This window comes from Balaenoptera borealis, assembly GCF_965194805.1.
Source record: "Balaenoptera borealis genome assembly, chromosome: 3".
Classification (NCBI taxonomy): Eukaryota; Metazoa; Chordata; class Mammalia; order Artiodactyla; family Balaenopteridae; genus Balaenoptera; species Balaenoptera borealis.
Window position 1 is genome coordinate 168,132,304 of NC_138866.1, and position 17,274 is coordinate 168,149,577.

At 42.0% G+C, this 17,274-nt stretch overlaps 1 protein-coding gene across 7 annotated transcripts in view; it reads left to right on the forward strand.

Moving 5' to 3' along the window:
• NRP1 (neuropilin 1) overlaps positions 1–17,274 on the forward strand; it is a 137,645-nt gene that overhangs the window by 98,270 nt on the left and 22,101 nt on the right. For 4 of the 7 annotated variants that reach the window (XM_082385339.1, XM_082385340.1, XM_082385338.1 and 1 more), the window contains 3 exons: positions 8,088–8,419; positions 12,979–13,123; positions 17,064–17,168. In XM_082385339.1, the coding sequence (XP_082241465.1) occupies positions 8,088–8,419; positions 12,979–13,123; positions 17,064–17,168 (582 nt within the window). The remainder of the gene's footprint in view (positions 1–8,087; positions 8,420–12,978; positions 13,124–17,063; positions 17,169–17,274) is intronic. The other 3 variants (XM_082385341.1, XM_082385343.1, XM_082385344.1) reach the window with 1 other exon arrangement.

Below are 17,274 nucleotides of genomic sequence, written 5' to 3' on the forward strand. Positions count from 1 at the left end.
TTCTTCACCTGCTTTGTCTTTTTACTTTTTCTTCTAATTTACATATATATTTTTTAATTGAAACATAGTTGATTTACAATGTTATATTAGTTTGAGGTGTACAGCATAGTGATTTGATATTTTTGTAGATTATACTCCATTTAAAGTTATTACAAAAGATTGGTTATATTCCTGTGCTGTATATTATATCCCTGTATCTTATTTGTTTTTGTTTTTGTTTTGTTTTTTAACTTTTTATTTTATATTGGAGTATATCCAATTAACAATGTTGTGATAGTTTCAGCCAAAGCAACTCAGCCATACATATATGTGTATCCATTCTCCCCCAGACTCCCCTCCCATCCAGCCTGCCACTTAACAGTGAGGAGAGTCCCCTGTGCTATACAGTAGGTCCTTGTTGGTTATCCTTTTTAAATATAGCAGCGTGTACATGTCAATTCCAAACTCCCTAACTTTCCCTTCCCTCCACCCTTCCCCCCTGTAACCATAAGTTCATTCTCTAAGTCTGTGAGTCCGTTTCTGTTTTTTAAATACGTTCATTTGTATCATTTCTTTTTAGATCCTGCATATACATATAAGCGATATCATACAATATTTCTCTTTCTCTGTCTGACTTACCTGTCTTTTTAATTTTGAAGTCTAGAGGTGGCCTTATCAGCTGTAGCTGTTCAGGAGGAGTTTAATTTACCAGAATTTCTCCTTTTACTCACTTAACTGCCCTGACAACTTTCTCCTAGGTTTTGGCTCAATATATGTCTATCTTTTTTTGAATGAATATGCTAATATTAGAAATCAATTTGTCAGTATTTCTCGTTTTTGAGTTTGTTTCTTCTGACATTAAAAGGACTTTAAAAGTCTCTGTTAAATTTGGAACAAGTAGGTGGATTACATCCACTTGAGAGGTGAAGATGAGGTACTGGGCGATTAAGTGGCTAAAAAGATAGGCAGGTACCGAGCGGGGAGTAAAAGAAGGTCCTGTTAGTCTCACTGTATTTCTATGGCGACCAGTACTGCTCTTACTTGTCGATTGATCTTCCTGTACAACCACTCTGTATTCTGAAGTAAGTAGCAGTCACGTTAGAATTCCTTTCCATTTAAGTAAATACACTGCAAATTTTTCATTAAAAAAAAAAGTACAGTGTAACCTCCATAGTAAGCTTAAAACTTCGAAGACAGAATCAGTAACTGATTCACCAAAAAGTAATTAAAAGTGAACAACGTTTAAAAATCTGAGAACTGGGACTTCCCTGGTGGCGCAGTGGTTAAGAATCCACCTGCCAATGCAGGGGACAGGGGTTCGAGCCCTGGTCCGGGAAGATCCCACATCCCGCAGCTAGAGAAAGCCCGCACTCAGCAACGAAGACCCAACGCAGCCAAAAATAAATAAATAAATAAATTTATTAAAAAAAAAAATCTGCTAACTATCTTTCATATAATGTTAGTATACATATTAAGGGCATTTAACTTCTCATTGCATGAATGCCAACACTATTGTTTTTATTTTTATCCTCTTAAGTATAATTATTTTTAGAGAAGGAAACTATTGACTTTTGAAGGAAAAAAAAATCACCTGGGCAGTTTTCCATGAAATTACAAGCAATTTGAGGAAGAGCTAATGAAGGAGAAAAAATATATACATTTGTTTACAGTACAGTTCGTTTTGGAAAGTGAAAACTGACTTTTGATTTCTTCCCCAAATTTTATTTATTTCCATCCTAGAGACAGACTTGTTTATTGTTTTAGGATCTAAGCATTTAGAAAGTTAAAGTCCTTGGAGGCAGGAATTGGGTGGAGAGGGGCTTGGAGGGAGAAAAGGGGCAGTGAAGGTTAGCTATAATCTTGGCTTTATTCTTTTTTTAAAATTTATTATTTATTTATTTATTTTTGGCTGCGTTGGGTCTTCATTGCTGTGTGCCGGCTTTCTCTAGCTGCGGCGAGCGGGGGCTACTCTTCGTTGCAGTGCGCAGGATTCTCATTGCGGTGGCTTCTCTTGTTGCGGAGCACAGTCTCTAGGTGCACGGGCTTCAGTAGTTGTGGCACGCAGGCTCAGTAGTTGTAGCACACGGGCTTAGTTGCTCCGTGGCATGTGGGATCTTCGTGGACCAGGTGTCCCCTGCGTTGGCAGGCGGATTCTTAACCACTGTGCCACCAGGGGAGTCCCACCTTGGCTTTATTCTTGATCAGCAGTTGCATGAAAGTTCTAGGTCATTTTCAGAGCATTACAAATGTGAGAGACTATCCATAAATTCATAGAAACAAGGCCATCTGAGGGCAGGGTGGAAATTTCTGGTCCATTCCTCCCACCTAATTTCACGTCACTGTACCAGAAAAAAAGAAGTAAACTTCATAAAGACTCCAAATGCGTTAGTGTGAATTGTGAATTTCTGGCTCTCCTTTTAATTAAACAAAATCCTTGTTTAAGCCTGAACTGCTCTTTCTCATTTTCACAAGGATTTTCCTGAAAGGTAATTCTAGGAGTATGAGTCTTCACAGGTAAACAAGGCAAATAATTTACTGGATTTTTAAAAATAGTTAAATGACCTAGTTATTTAAACAGATGTCTAAAATACCATGTTTTGATATTTTCACACATATTCTATTTTACAGTTACTTTAAGTAACTATTTTTTTTCAAACTGCATACTGCTACTATCTTAATCATGACCCCTAATATATTTTAGACACTTTCTAGTAAGATCTTTCTAGTAAGATCGCTACAACCGCCAAATAACTGATCAAAGCAGGTTTTTGGAGAGGCCAGTGTGTCATAACGATCGTCACACAAAAAGAAGGTGTGCAGACATATCCAGGCTTTGCTCTGGGCTATCCATTTAGTGCATGAGTGACCATGGACAAGACCCTCAGTCCCTCTTATCTCCATCTCCTTGTCAGTCAGTAGATCTCTATCTCCTTGATTCAGCTGTAATGAAGATTTAAGTGAAAGGATTTTATAATGCTTGGCTTAGAGTAAGTGCTCACTAAACGGTACCCAGTAAATTAAACAGTTCATGGTACTCAGTAAATTGAACCTAGAATAGGCCCCAGCAAACAGAGCCCCTAATGAGACAGCAATATCAGTGTTTTCTTCTTAATTACCAGAGTAGATAATTTTCATCTTTTAGAGGCCATGGTCCCCTCGGTGGAGACCAATGAAAGAAATACAAGACTGCAGGTTCACTGGGGGTCTGGAAGATGCATGAAAGCAGGAGCCATGTTTATCTTCTTTTCCATTGCGTCCTGTGTGCCTGGAACAAAATATGTGCTCAATACACTTATTTTTTTAATGAATGAATGAACTGCAGTTTTTTCCATTTCTTATGATAAACAAGTGACTGGATTGCAAAATTTTACCCTTTCCGCTTGAGTGGGAAAGCCCCAACTCAATCTGGATTTTTTTAAAAGAAACTGTTGAATTATAAGTTACCATGAGAATACATCACTTGAATCCAAAGTCTCCAGAGCCCCCAAGTTTTAACCCAATTTTTCCATTCAGAAATTATTTTTTAGAAATACAGCAATCCTGGAATAACCAGAGTATACAATGGTGGGTCACCATATAGAGAGATAAGGAAAACAAAATTGGAGCAAACCATTCTACTTTGTAGGTAATTGACAAAGGAACATTTTCATTATTTTGACAAGGCAGGCTTCATCATTTTGGCAAAGCTGCAAATTGGTGAAAATGCCCTTGCTGTCTGAGAACACACCGCAAACGCTGTTGATTTTTTCGTTAACCAGAAGTTAATTAACTGCGGCTTCTGCACAGGTCAGCATGTTCCTGTGTTGATCAGAGTTTGCAAGGATGATCTTAGGCCCTACAACATCCAGAGGTACCTTCTGAGTCATCGAGGAAAGATTAAATTATGCTCATTCAGCTTCACCCATCAAATGCAGTTATTACCTCCTCATTCCTTGAAAACTGGTTAACTGAGTATTTGATTTACCAGTATATCTGTTTTCACGTTAAAGCTCAGTTCAGAGATTTTACTGGAAAATAACATCAATGAAAATAACCACTGCCAGAGGGGAAAGGAGTTGGGGGGGTGGGGAGTTGAAAAGGGTGAAGGAAATTAAGAGGTACAAACCTCCAGGTGTAAAATGAATAAGCCACAGTGACGTAATGTACAGTATAAGGAATATAGCTAATAATATGATAAAAACTTTGTACGGGGACAGATGGTTACTAGACTTATCATGGTGATCGTTCCATAATATATGCAGATGTCAAATCACTATGTAGTATACCTGAAATTAATGTAATGTTGTACATCAACTATATTTCAATAAAAAAAGGAAAGAACCACCTAATCCCCCATCACAGAACTCATTTCTCCTTCCCATCTAGGATTGGTTTTAAGGTTTCTAAACAGGGTTGCCAAGTGAAATACAGAATGTCTAGTTCAATTTGATGCAGATAAATGCATAACTTTTTAGTATAAGTTAGTTCCCATGCAATATTGGGGACAAACTTATACTAAAAAATTATTTGCTGTTTATTTGAAATTCTGACTTAGTTTGGCAGCCTGTTTCTTGTGTCGTTGTTTTTGTTAGATTATTTGTTCGTTAAATCTGGCGACACTATTTCCAAAGGATGTGAGATGGAGCCAGGCTAATCAGGGCGCATCTGAGCCAGCAGGCCGCGGACGAACAGAGCTAGATCCCAGCAGCTTATGCAAACCTTGAATTGTTAGTGGAACCTTTCTCCTAACCGTGGCTAAAAGCGAGTCACTGGTTTTCAGTCAAAGGCAAATCAAGGTGCCTCTTCCTTGATCTTGGATGAGGCCGACTTGCAGAAGGAATGCCCTTTTCTGACTGCACAAGGGCTGTATTGGCAGGATGCGGGCTGGCATCACGAGGCTTGTGGATGCGAGGACTGTGCCCTAGCCAGCTCTGCACTAGAGAAGGGACCTTCTTCCGGTAAAGGTTCTGCCCTCCTTACAATATTCAAGTTAATTGTGTTTTTCTCCAAATGGTAACATCTGGTACATATTACCAGCTAAACATTTTCTTTGCAAAAGCTGGTTTTGAATCAGACAGGTGTGACCACAGTGACCAAAAATGTGACTTCTATTTTTAACACTATAATTTCCGAGACCCTCAGTAAAATCGTTTTTGTCAATCTTTTTATAATCCCCATTGAATTTATTCTTGGTTTCCAGATCCCAGCTTGGAGCAAATACTGCGGCTGAATTACAGGAAAGGGTGCTTGGGGAAAAGGACAACTGCCTTTTATTGTGTTAATAAGCTGATTCATTCAACAAATATTTGCAGAGCAAATACCAAGAATAAAGGGCACAAGGAGTCATAGAAAAGTTTTTTTTTTTTTTTTAATTTTATTTATTTATTTATTTATTTATGGCTGTGTTGGGTCTTCGTTTCTGTGCGAGGGCTTTCTCTAGTTGCGGCAAGCGGGGGCCACTCTTCATCGAGGTGCGCGGGTCTCTCACTATCGCGGCCTCTCTTGTTGCGGAGCACAGGCTCCAGACACGCAGGCTCAGTAGTTGTGGCTCACGGGCCTAGTTGCTCCGCGGCATGTGGGATCTTCCCAGACCAGGGCACGAACCCGTGTCCCCTGCATTGGCAGGCAGATCCTCAACCACTGCGCCACCAGGGAGGCCCAGAAAAGTTTTTTATATGACTTGCTTCACTCCCTCAAAGAACTTAAAACCTGCGGAGGCAAGTAGCAACCCAAAGAACTGAATATGGCCAGTATATATGAGACATGCAAGTGGAGAGCTAGGAAGAGTCCCAGAAAAGGAAAACCATGTCTAGTTGGAGAGAACAGAAAAATTGAATATATAAGGTAAAATTTGAAAACAGGTCAAGATTTTAAGATAGTGGGAAGGACAAAATGATGGGGAATTCTTTAGTGGAGGGAACAGAATGATAGAAAGCCCCCAACTACTACCACCACCGAGGTGAGGGAGCCTTCATTGAGTAGGGGCCTTGCAAGGCCATGGTATGGAAGACCTGGCACACTGGGTTGAAAGTACGTGCATAATTTGTAGGTTAGCAGGCACCGAATTTTTGAGTAAAGAAATGGCATGATCTGAACTGCACAACTCAGGTGGAAAGTATCTGAGTAATTCGTTCTTAAGGGTCAGCTGGTAACACGGACACAGCCTAATTGCATTAGAAACATGCCTCTCACGATTGGTTACATTTTAGGCTGAATTTTGATTTATGCAGAATGGAGTTGTTTCAGAGAAAAACAGATTCTCCTTCCTGGCATGTCCTCAATGGAGATGTACAATTTTGAAAAGAGAATAATTGAAATGTTGAACATTTTGTTATTAACCCACCAATCAATTAATCAGTGATGGGTACTCTCCTGCTCAGAAGCTCCTTGGGCTGCTGTAGAAGATATAGAAAGATCTATGATGCCATTCATTGCCTTTGAGGAGTTTCTAGTCTGGTTCTGGACACAGGACTCCCAATCTTAAAACATGGAGAGAACGGCTTAATGCTAAACTCTGTGCTGCTTCCTGTATGGTAGTCATATTTCTGAGAAGGGAGGGTTCAGGATAAAGGATAGGGTCATTTGAGAAGTTTTCAGGAAGAGCCTTAAGCTGGGTTTGAAAGTCTGGGCAGAACTCACCTCTGTCAACAGGAGGATGAGGGGGCAGCAGGAACATTTTGAACAAAGGCAATGATGAGAATTCTCTCTATGGTATGTGGGAAGAAAATGGATTACTGTCAGTAATAGGAAATAAAATTAGATACCTAGGATGAAGCCAGAATGAGGGTGTTGAAAAACCAGATCAAGACTTTTTATAGTGTCCCATAAATAATGGAGAGCCATGGAAATTTTTCAAAGATCTCTCTCTTTTTTTTATTGTGGGCAAATGTACATAACATAGTTTACCATTCTAACCATTTTTAAGGATACAGTTTAGTTGCTTCAGTAATCACATTATTGTGTAACCATCACCACAATCCATCTTCAGAACTTTTCATTATCCCAAACTGAAACTCTATACCCATGAAACACTAACTCTGCACTCCCCTCCCCCCAGCTTCTGGAACCCACCATTCTACTTTATGTCCTTATGAATTTGACTCTTCTAGGTACCTCATATCAGTGGAATCATGCAGTATGTGTCCTTTTGTGTCTGGCTTATTTTCCTTAGCAATGGAAGATTTTTGAACATAAGAGTGACATCGCAAAAAAAAAAGAAACTATGAAAAGCGACGTGGGTATTGTTGATTCAAAACTGGGGTTTGAGAGGGTAGTCAGGGGACCACTTGGCATGTAGCCATGGCATCAAGACGATGCCAGAAGAAATGAAGATCGCAAGACTTTTTTTTTTTAACAAAAATATGACAGGATTTGGTAGCAGAACAGGAATGGAAAATGGAAAACGGAAAGACAAGATGACTAGGCAGGAGCTAGCTGATTGGTGGTGATTCCACTCATTAAAGTGCAGAGTTGGATAAAGGGATTTGGTGTCGAGGGGAAAGGACTATTTCTGTTTGGACTTGGGACATCTGAGTTGACAGTGGGATCGTGCAGAGTTCTCGTGCAGTTAGAAACAGGGGTGGGGAGGACACCTGGGGGGAGGATGGGCCCCTCCTTCAACGCTCAGTCCAAAGGTTCCCCCACCCCCGGCAGGGGGCCCTCCTACCTCTTCAAGCTGAGCCCAGCACTTTCTTTCTCTTCACCTCCTCATCATCTTCTTTTTGCTTTTGTTTTGGCAACTTTCCTGCTGTTGGAATTATTGGTTTACACATCTCCAGCCCCGCATAAACTGAACCTCCATTGGGCAGGACCTGTACTTGATCTAGGGATAACTTCCGGATACCAAAGGGACCGAATGTCAATTCTTTGACCTTAAACTTGGAAGAACTCAAAAAGGGAAGAAATGAATGTTCTTATCGAAGATTTTCTTTACCGGACTGTGAGTGCAGGGCAGGGAGTGCAGAAAGAGGAGCGGGGAAGCTCTGGTTTAACGTCAGATGATCCAGACATTTGCAAATGTACATGAATGCGTACAGACCATGTTTTTATTCAATATGTTGGATTCTCTTTCTAAGCATGGAGACTTTTAGAAAATCATTTTACATCGCCTATTCCGTTCCCCTCTCTAGATTATCCTTGCTCTGGAATGTTGGGTATGGTGTCCGGACTTATTTCCGACTCCCAGATCACAGCATCCAACCAAGCGGACAGGAACTGGATGCCTGAAAATATCCGCCTGGTGACCAGCCGCTCGGGCTGGGCACTGCCGCCCGCCCCGCACCCGTACGTGAACGAGTGGCTGCAGGTGGACCTGGCGGAGGAGAAGATCGTGCGGGGCGTCATCATTCAGGGGGGCAAGCACCGGGAGAACAAGGTGTTCATGAGGAAATTCAAGATCGGGTACAGCAACAACGGCTCGGACTGGAAGATGGTCATGGACGACAGCAAGCGCAAGGCCAAGGTGAGGCCCGGGCGGCGCCGGGAGGCGGGGGCGGCGCCGGGAGGTTGGGCGGTGCCGGGAGGCGGGGGCGGCGCCGGGAGGGGCCCCTCCCTCACGGCCTTGACTGGAACCAAGGACCACGGCCTCTTCCTGCGGAAGCGCTGCTTCTCATTTCCTGAAAGCCGTGGGATCTGCGGGGGCGAGTGATGGAGACAGTTAAGATTCCAGGGGAGACAGGAATTCCACGGCTGAGAATCGCGTCGCCGGTCACCTTTCTCTCCCGTAGGGAACAGCAGGTGGCTCAGGGGACCGGGAGGTCGTGAGGGTGGGTCCAGGGGGCCACTGCGGTAGGAATTCAGAATCTCTCTGCAGACTCTATAATCTCTCCGTGAGCACCCGCCCCCAGCCCCCTTCTCTCACACATCCCTTAAGTGTATTTTTAAATTTTTTTAAATTTTTATTTTTTTTATTGAATGAAAGAGTTTAAATTCTATAGTGCTTTACAATTTTCAAAAGTTTCATAAATGTGCTGAAATACACATAACAGAAGATTTGCCATCTTAACCTTTTTAAGTGTATACAGTTCAGTAGGGTTAAGTACATTCACGCTGGTATGCAAGCCCATCTCCAGGACTTCCTCATCTCGCAAAACAAACTCCGCCCCCATTAAACAATAATTTTCACCCCCTCTCCCCCAGCCCCTGACAACCACCATTCCACTTTCGGTTTCTATGCATTTGACTACTCCGGGAGCCTCATATAAGTGGAATCAGACAACATATAGCCTTATTTTACTTGGGATGATGTCCTCAAGGTTCATCCATGTCGTAACCTGGGTCCGAATTTCATTCCTTTTTAAAGCTGAATAATATTTTATCGTATGTACAGACCACATGTTGGGTATCTATCCATCCACTGACGGACACTTTCACTGCTTCTGACTCTTGGCTATCATGAATAACGCTTATGTCTATTTCTTATACATTGGAACCTTTCAAAAAGCAGTTGGCCCTTGAGGATCTAGTGAAAAAGAAATCTTCCAACCTTCACCAGAACACGTGGCATAATTTTTTTTTTTAACGAAACAGGTATTCTTTAGTGATTATGTTTTTCTAAGGCTCTTGGTTAAATATATGTGCATTTCCTGAGCACAGAACACCAACTAGGAAAGGACGCCCCGAGTATGCTGCATGGCCTGGAAACTGATTTCAGATTAAAATAAGGAAGAGCCCCCAGAAGTTCAGTTCTGCAGGCAGAACTATATGTGGGTTCTGTATTCAACTGAAGATACTTCTCACCCCTAGCACAACTGGCCTTTCGGTCGCAGTCTTTCTGTCCCTGCTTTGCCAAGGACCTACTCCTTTTATGAAAAGATTTTAGCTCGTTGGAAAGAATGGTAGTGTGGGAATATGGCTTCATACAGTCACTGGGGCCAAAGGCTTTGCAGGCAGTAAACAAAGCCGGGCCACGCAGCCAGCTCCCACTCGGCCCAGATGTGGAGGCTCTGCCGAGACTGTCCCTACGGCTGCACTCCGCACCAGTGGGCAGACCACCAAGAGGGATGATGCTGTCGGAAATGTAAGAATTCCTCTCCCATTTCATCCCCAGTTAACTTGTGGTTTCTAAAACATTTCCAGTGTTGTTTTTTTTTTTTTTTAATCTATGTGCAGCTACTTTCTTGCTTGTGTCCGTTTCATTTTCCCCTTTTATGTCTACCCCTTTTGTTTTGGTAGAAGAAAAAGTAAAATAAACATCAGAAACTGGAGTTCCCCTAAGAGCTGATCTTTTCTGAGGAGTTGTGAGCCCTGTGGCTTTAGCACCAAGTGTGAATATGCTGCAAATCAACAACTTCCCGGAGCCGCTGTCGCATGGCAGTGTGAGCTGTTGTGACACGTTCTTCAACATTCGGGTTCTAAGAGGGAAAGAAAACAAATTGCCATAGGCTTTGGATGGGATGCGTCTTATGCTTCCTGGCCATTAGTATCTAATCCACTCATCTGCAATCAAGTCTAAAGCTATCACTCCCTTTGTAGGACATCGCATATAGCATTCACAAGAAGCCAGCACACAGCTTTCAATTTTAACAAAAAACTCCATTCAAGATTGGTTGAATGTGTTAGATTTTTTCCTAAAATATTTCATCCATCATTATCATGTTCTTATGTATTTAAACCATAAAAGTTTCTAAATTGTTTACATGGCATCTAATCTCTGATTCCTAACATGTCCTTCCCCTGGAATAAAATCTTCAAGATGAAAAAGGAAACTGGTTAAACCTTCCATTTAGGAGCAGTATTTATTTCTAAATTTCACAAAGATAGTTAAAACATACTATATTTAAACTTGCAAATGAAGATTACCTGCTTAGGATGCCAAGTACCTTTTACATACGGTAAAGGGAGCACACAGTTGTGTGATCTAAAACAGCACTTTGATGGATTTAAAATCCTCTATGCCGTCGCCTTACTTCCTACCCTTAAATAGTGCATGACGGACAAGGTACCTCAGAGTCTTTGAATCGACTAGACTTTTCAGGGGCAAATAGATCTAAATGCTCCAAGCCCTCTTCTTCTAAAGCATGATTAGTGAAAAGACACAAAGACATTTTGTAAATAATCCTATGTTAGCAAACTTAGCCCAATTCCATATGGCCCTTCCTTGCTAATATTCTGCCCAGTTCATCACTGACAATACATTGTGCTAATTCTTTGCTCAAGGTAAAAGTAGGAGAAAAGCCTGGGACTCCGTAGATATAAGTGCTTTTCTCCTAAGAATGTTGGAGCTATGTTAACGTACACAGAACTTGCATGTGTAGTAATACTATTTTTACTATAATTAGTATCTTACTGAGAATACTTAATTGGGCCTGACGTTATACGTCAGATTCTCAATTAATGGCAGCAACTGCAGTTCTATCAAGAATGCAGAGGCCCCCGGTAGTGAATTTACTCTTGAAAATGATAAAAGGAAACTTTAATTGAGAGAGGTGGGTCTGTATTAGCCCTGTACTTCTAGATTCTTGGAGGATTTTCTGAGTTGGAAGAGGTCAATTAATTTACTTCTAGAACTCAGAAAAAACCTCTAGTTATGTCACAACCTTCCCAATCTATCTTCTCTTACTTGTGTCACCCATTTGGCCAAGATATTTCCACCACCGAATGATGGCATCTTTGGCTGGTTTGTGATGTCTTGACCCAGGTATTGGGCAGGGTTCCCACTCCTGACGGATATGGCCACCCACCCAATATGATCTACCAGATTTGGAAGCCCAAATCACAATCCATTTAAAGAAAAAGCAATGAAACTGAATGTGTGGCCATGGGAATAGACCTCAGTGTCCTAGACTTCAGTGTTGTCGTCTATTAAAATGAGGAAATCAGACTGGATTGTTTCTAAGGGCAGCGTGGTGAAGGGCGCCAGATAAGACTGGTAGGTCTGAATCCCAAGGTCATGGGCAAATTACTTGACCTCTCTGTGCCTTGCCTGTAAAAGGAGGGCAGTAATAGAACCTACCTCTTGGAGTTATCTTGAGGATTAATTGAGTGAGTACATTTTAAGCACATGGAACAATGCCTTGCACGAGTAAACATCACATGATGCTTGATATATAAAAGGACACTCCCAGTGATAAGGCAGTTTGATTTTTTCTAATCCCCTCCCCTCTTCCCATTCTGGACAGAGTTAGGAATGATGTTGGGAGAAGAGGATACAGAGAGGCTTATCCATTTCTTCAAAAAGAAAACAAGCCTAGTCATTGCTCTATTTTCTTATGACTCCACTCAAGGATTTTGACCTTCCTGTCACTGTAAAAAGGAAAACAGAATAATCCAGTGGCAGCAGGGCAATAACGGCCGGGCTCCTGAACGTGTCACAGTGATGCCGAGTTAGGAATGCGCTTCACCAGGAGGTGCCAACTCATTGCAGTGCAACCAGACATCGGAACATAGCTTAGCGGTCGGGACCCTGTCACTTTCCTGAGATGAGAAAGTCTTTTATCTACAAATGCCTCCAGCTGGTGGTGCTGCTTAAGTCAACAGCAGTTCCAGTGGATTGGAATGACCCAAGTTCTTGGTTACAGAGCACTTGAAGTACGTGAAATTTACTGTCTCCTCCTCCAGGAATAGAATTCCTTGCTCTTCTAGAGGACGGAGTTTTAGCAAAACCAGGACCCATTCATTGAAGAGAATGTGACAGGAGTCGTTACTGGAAATGTGGTGACTGTTACAAGATTTGAAAAATGGCAGGCTCCCTTCCTGAGTTTTCTTCCTCCACTTCAAGGAAGTGGTAAAAGTGTCACTTTTCCCAGGCACATCAGACTGTCATTTAAAAATGTGTCTCATTAAATCCTCAGCTTCTGGTCTAGCCTCAGTGTATCCTCCAGAGTTTCTAAGAAACGACATCTGTCACTTCTTAGAGAAGGTTTAATTGTTTTTTCCCTTCTCATTTAGGAAAGGAATGTCAGCCGTTTACGAAGTAGTAGAATGAGGCCCATTTCTCTGGCCTGCTAAGAGTCCTAAAGGAAGGACTTTTCTGCTGAAAGGGAGGTTTTGTTAATACCTGGTGTTCTTCATACTTCACAGTCTTTTGAAGGCAACAACAACTATGATACACCTGAGCTACGGACATTTCCACCCCTTTCCACGCGGTTCGTCAGGATCTACCCCGAGAGAGCCACTCACGGCGGACTAGGGCTACGGCTGGAGCTGCTGGGCTGTGAGGTGGAAGGTAAGCACGATTTCCAGAGCCCCCCCTGGTTCCCCAGATGTTTTATTTCCTTCATCATGCACTTATGCCCCTGACGGTGCTGCTGCAAATTGCCCCATTTCTCCTGGGTGATCCTGGGTCTCTTGTGTCTGCGGGTCCGTAAGGCTCATCACCTGGTGCCCTGCACGACTTATTCAGCAAATACGCTACTGAGCCTCATTTCTCCCTGTTTCAACAGGAAGACTTGTAGCCAAGCAGCCTTCTCCTGTCCCTAAGTGCACACTGCATCATTCCCAGATCTTTCCCCTAGTCCTTTGTCTACCCCCTTGGGATTCGTTTATCTTCTCATTTGACAATGTTTACTGAGCACAAGTTCTTTCCCAGACACAAAGGAGGCACCAGGAACACAAAGGTCTATAGGACGTGGACCTTACACTCAAGTAGTTCAGCATGGATGGAGGTGGTAGACCAACACACCAGCACTTGCTGCCCCTGGGCTTTGCCCCTAGAAACCGTGCCCATCCTTCAGGACTTGGCCCCGTGCCCTGTCTTCCATAACAGTGCCTTCACATCCTAATTTTTTGTGGGTTGTTTCCATAACGCTCCTCAGATTCTGTGGGGTTGTCTTCTTTGAGATTTTTTTTAAATGATGTATTGTGAAATTCACGTAACATAAAATCCTCCATTTTGTTTTTTTTAAATTATTTTATTTTATTTTATTTTATTGCTGTTGTTGTATTTTGGCCGCACCTCGTGGCATGTAGGATGGTCCCTGACCAGGGATCAAACCCGGGCCCCCGCAGTGAAAGCTCTGAATCCTAACCACTAGGCCATAAAGGAATTCCCTAAAATCCACCATTTTAAAGTAAACAATTCAGTGGCATTTAGTACATTGACAATTATTTATGCAACCAACACCTCTATCTAGTTCTAAAACGTTTCCATCGCTCCAAAGTGAAACCCCCTACCCATTAAGCAGTCCCCCCCCACAACCCCCGGCGACCACAGATTCCATGACCTTCTTAGTGTTGTTCAGAGGTCCGTGTCTGGTCCAAGTTGGCATCTGCAGTGTTGACTACCATCACATACTAGCAGGAAGCAGCATTTGACAGGCTGAAACATCAAGACATTATCTTGGATGAATTTTTGTTGGTTTTTTTGTTTGTTTTTAGTTTTGGTTTGGTTTGGCTTGGTTTTGGGGGTTTTTTGCCCGTGCTGTGAGGCTTGAGGGGTCTTAGTTCCCCGACCAGGGATTGAACCCACACCCACTGCAGTGGAAGCACAGAGCCCTAACCATTAAACCACCAGGGAAGTCCCTTGCATGAATTTCTTAGGCTGCTGCAGAGAAACAAAACTTTACATGAGATAATACATGTAATGTACAGTGAGGTCTGTTTAAAGATAGACTTAGGTTATCATAGGAAGGTCATATCAAGGACAAATTCAGTTCTCACACTGACCTCAGAACTGCACTCTCCTCTTCATTTTTTCACATAATAAATGAGATGAATGTTTGAAAAAATGATATGATGGTTGCTTAGTGTACTATTTTAATGCTTTTGTGCATTGGAATTCCCATCTGCCTTCAATTTGGGCATGAATGAGTAACCTTATACCAACTTTTTTATCCCCATAAAGGTCTTTCTCTAGGTTAGTGCAAAGAATGGCTATTGTTGGTACCCAGATGTTAATCCATTGAGCATATGCTCAGAATTGTTTGGAAGGATGCCTCTTAAATATCACCTTCTTGGGATTTCAAAATTATTTGTGTTTTGAGCCACCCAAATATAATTACATTCCTGAGCACATTAAATATCATAAAACATTTCTTACACACTAAAGAATCTTAAGCTATAAATCACAATCCTAGTGAATAATTCATAGCTGCCTTCCCATGTGTTTATTTAAAAGCAGGCCATTATCTCCGATTCTTTATTTGGTAGTTGTTTCCATATCTGTAGTTATGTCGCAGGACCTCTGAATCATCTAGTCACTGTCAACACAGACCAAGAATGACCATGTGCCAGGAATTTGACAAAGATGCCAAGAAAAAGAAGGGATGGGCAGACTGAACCACCTGTAGACACATTCGTTCAGTGTGCTGAGCGGTGTGGTCGCCTGGAAAAGGGCGTCTGCTGCTCCGATGCAGGACTTTAGCCTCGATGCTGGGAAGCGACATTGATTTAGAAGGTGGAATGAATGGATGGTTGAAAAGACTGAGCCTGGTGGCAGTTTGCCAGTGTCAACTCAGTGGTGAGGTAGCAGTGGTGGTGAAGGGATTTGCTGCAGATGTTTGCAGGCACTCACCGAGGTGGGGAAGTTGCCCCGAGCCACACGAGGAGCCAGCATCCAGGGAGAGTATTGTCAAAGCTGTTTAACACAGTTGGTGAAAGGCAGTGTTTTTCTTCTCCCTTAAAACGATTAACAGGCCCTTATTAAATACTGACTTTGTACCTTGTGCTACAGGAGATACCCAAAGATCGAGAAAGAGGGTGAGGTACAACTCAGCCATCTCTGAGTCTCCGTCTTATTTGGGACTAGCACGTATGTTTAAGAAACAGTTAGAGAACCACAGAAGATAAAATATTTTCAAGTAGTAAAATTGGGACATCACTTTTTACTTTTTTCAATTTAATCCCCGTACTACCCTGGGCCACTTCCAGTGCAAAACTCCTCCTTTTTTAAATACCATAAGGAATGTGGAAAAACCAGCAAGATGAATAGAGAGTTGGAAAGTGGCACGTTACCAAGAGCGAAGGCAGCTTAGCAAAGGCAAGCATCTGGATTGCCAAAGAGGATTCTATTGATTCAGTGTTAGCAATAAGCAGAACCCAGAATGTGTTGTGTATGCATTTTACAAAGTCTAGTATGTACGCCTAAACGGTGTGAACATTACCTGTACGTGGTGATTTCCTAATTATTATTGGTGTGTGTTTGGGGCAGTTGAGGAAGTTGAAACTAGCTATGTTTCTACATTTATTATAACTCTGCTCAGTCCTTTAGCACAATAACAAACAGGGTCAAATTTTTATTGAGAAAGCAGCAGTTACCAGCACATTCCAATTGGCCAGAAGCTATTAGAGAACAGGCCCCCACTCCCAGCATCTTGTCTGGTTTTCAAACATCAAGAGAACTGTCCATTATCTCAAGTCATGTAAAGTGAAATGTAATGCCGAAAACTGTAAGATATTAAACAGATTGCAAAAATGAGTAACAGGCTGGAAAAAAAAAATAGATGGAACTAAATTTAAAGAACTTCAAAAGCAGTCTTTGATTAATGTTGGCTACTTTTCAACTACAAACTCAAAGCTATGGGAATACCTGCCAGCAGTGGAATGTAGTCCTCTGGGAGTTAAGGTAAAATGACCCCAGGGAACTCCCAGACACCTGCCGTGGCTCACAAGCTGAGAAGCTTACTTAGAGGGAAATGGAGTCGCTCTTTCAAAAAATAAAGAAGTAAAGAACAATATTGTACTAAAAGTGAATGCTGAGACTCCCTTTTGGGGAAAATATTACAAGATAAACTTATCAAACTTAGTAAATACCAAGAATATAAAAGAATTCATGACAAGTGAGTCCTCTAGCACCTTGAAAATGAAAGGAAAAACAATTCAAGCCAAATCTCTATCATCAAAGTTCCCAACTTCAGGGTCATGAAAAAATAACCAGTGAGAATACAAGAACTTTTCAGAAAAAGGATGTGTATGTAGATAACAATGTATAAAATGCTAAGGCAGCCAATTCTATGAAGGAGATACGGATCAAATACCAAAACAAAGCAGTCCCCAATGCATTCTGCAAAATCCGAGTATATTTCGCTCCTGAAAGAGAGGCAAACCACGCTCCCGGTCTTCTAACCACAGATTAGAGTTTTCTGCAAAAGTATTAGCAGAATCAACAGCCGGGGGCTGGAGAATACATTTCAGAGGTGTGAGAAAATAATCTTTGGATCTTGTTTCAGCACCTACAGCTGGACCGACCACTCCCAATGGGAACCTGGTGGATGAATGTGATGACGACCAGGCCAACTGCCACAGCGGAACAGGTGATGACTTCCAGCTCACAGGTGCAGAAACCATCTTCATCCCATTGCTGTGCCATCTCAGTTCATGTTGTAGTTGAGACCCGCTAATTAACGTCTGTTTGTGTTTGCGGAAATCCTCACGGCGGCA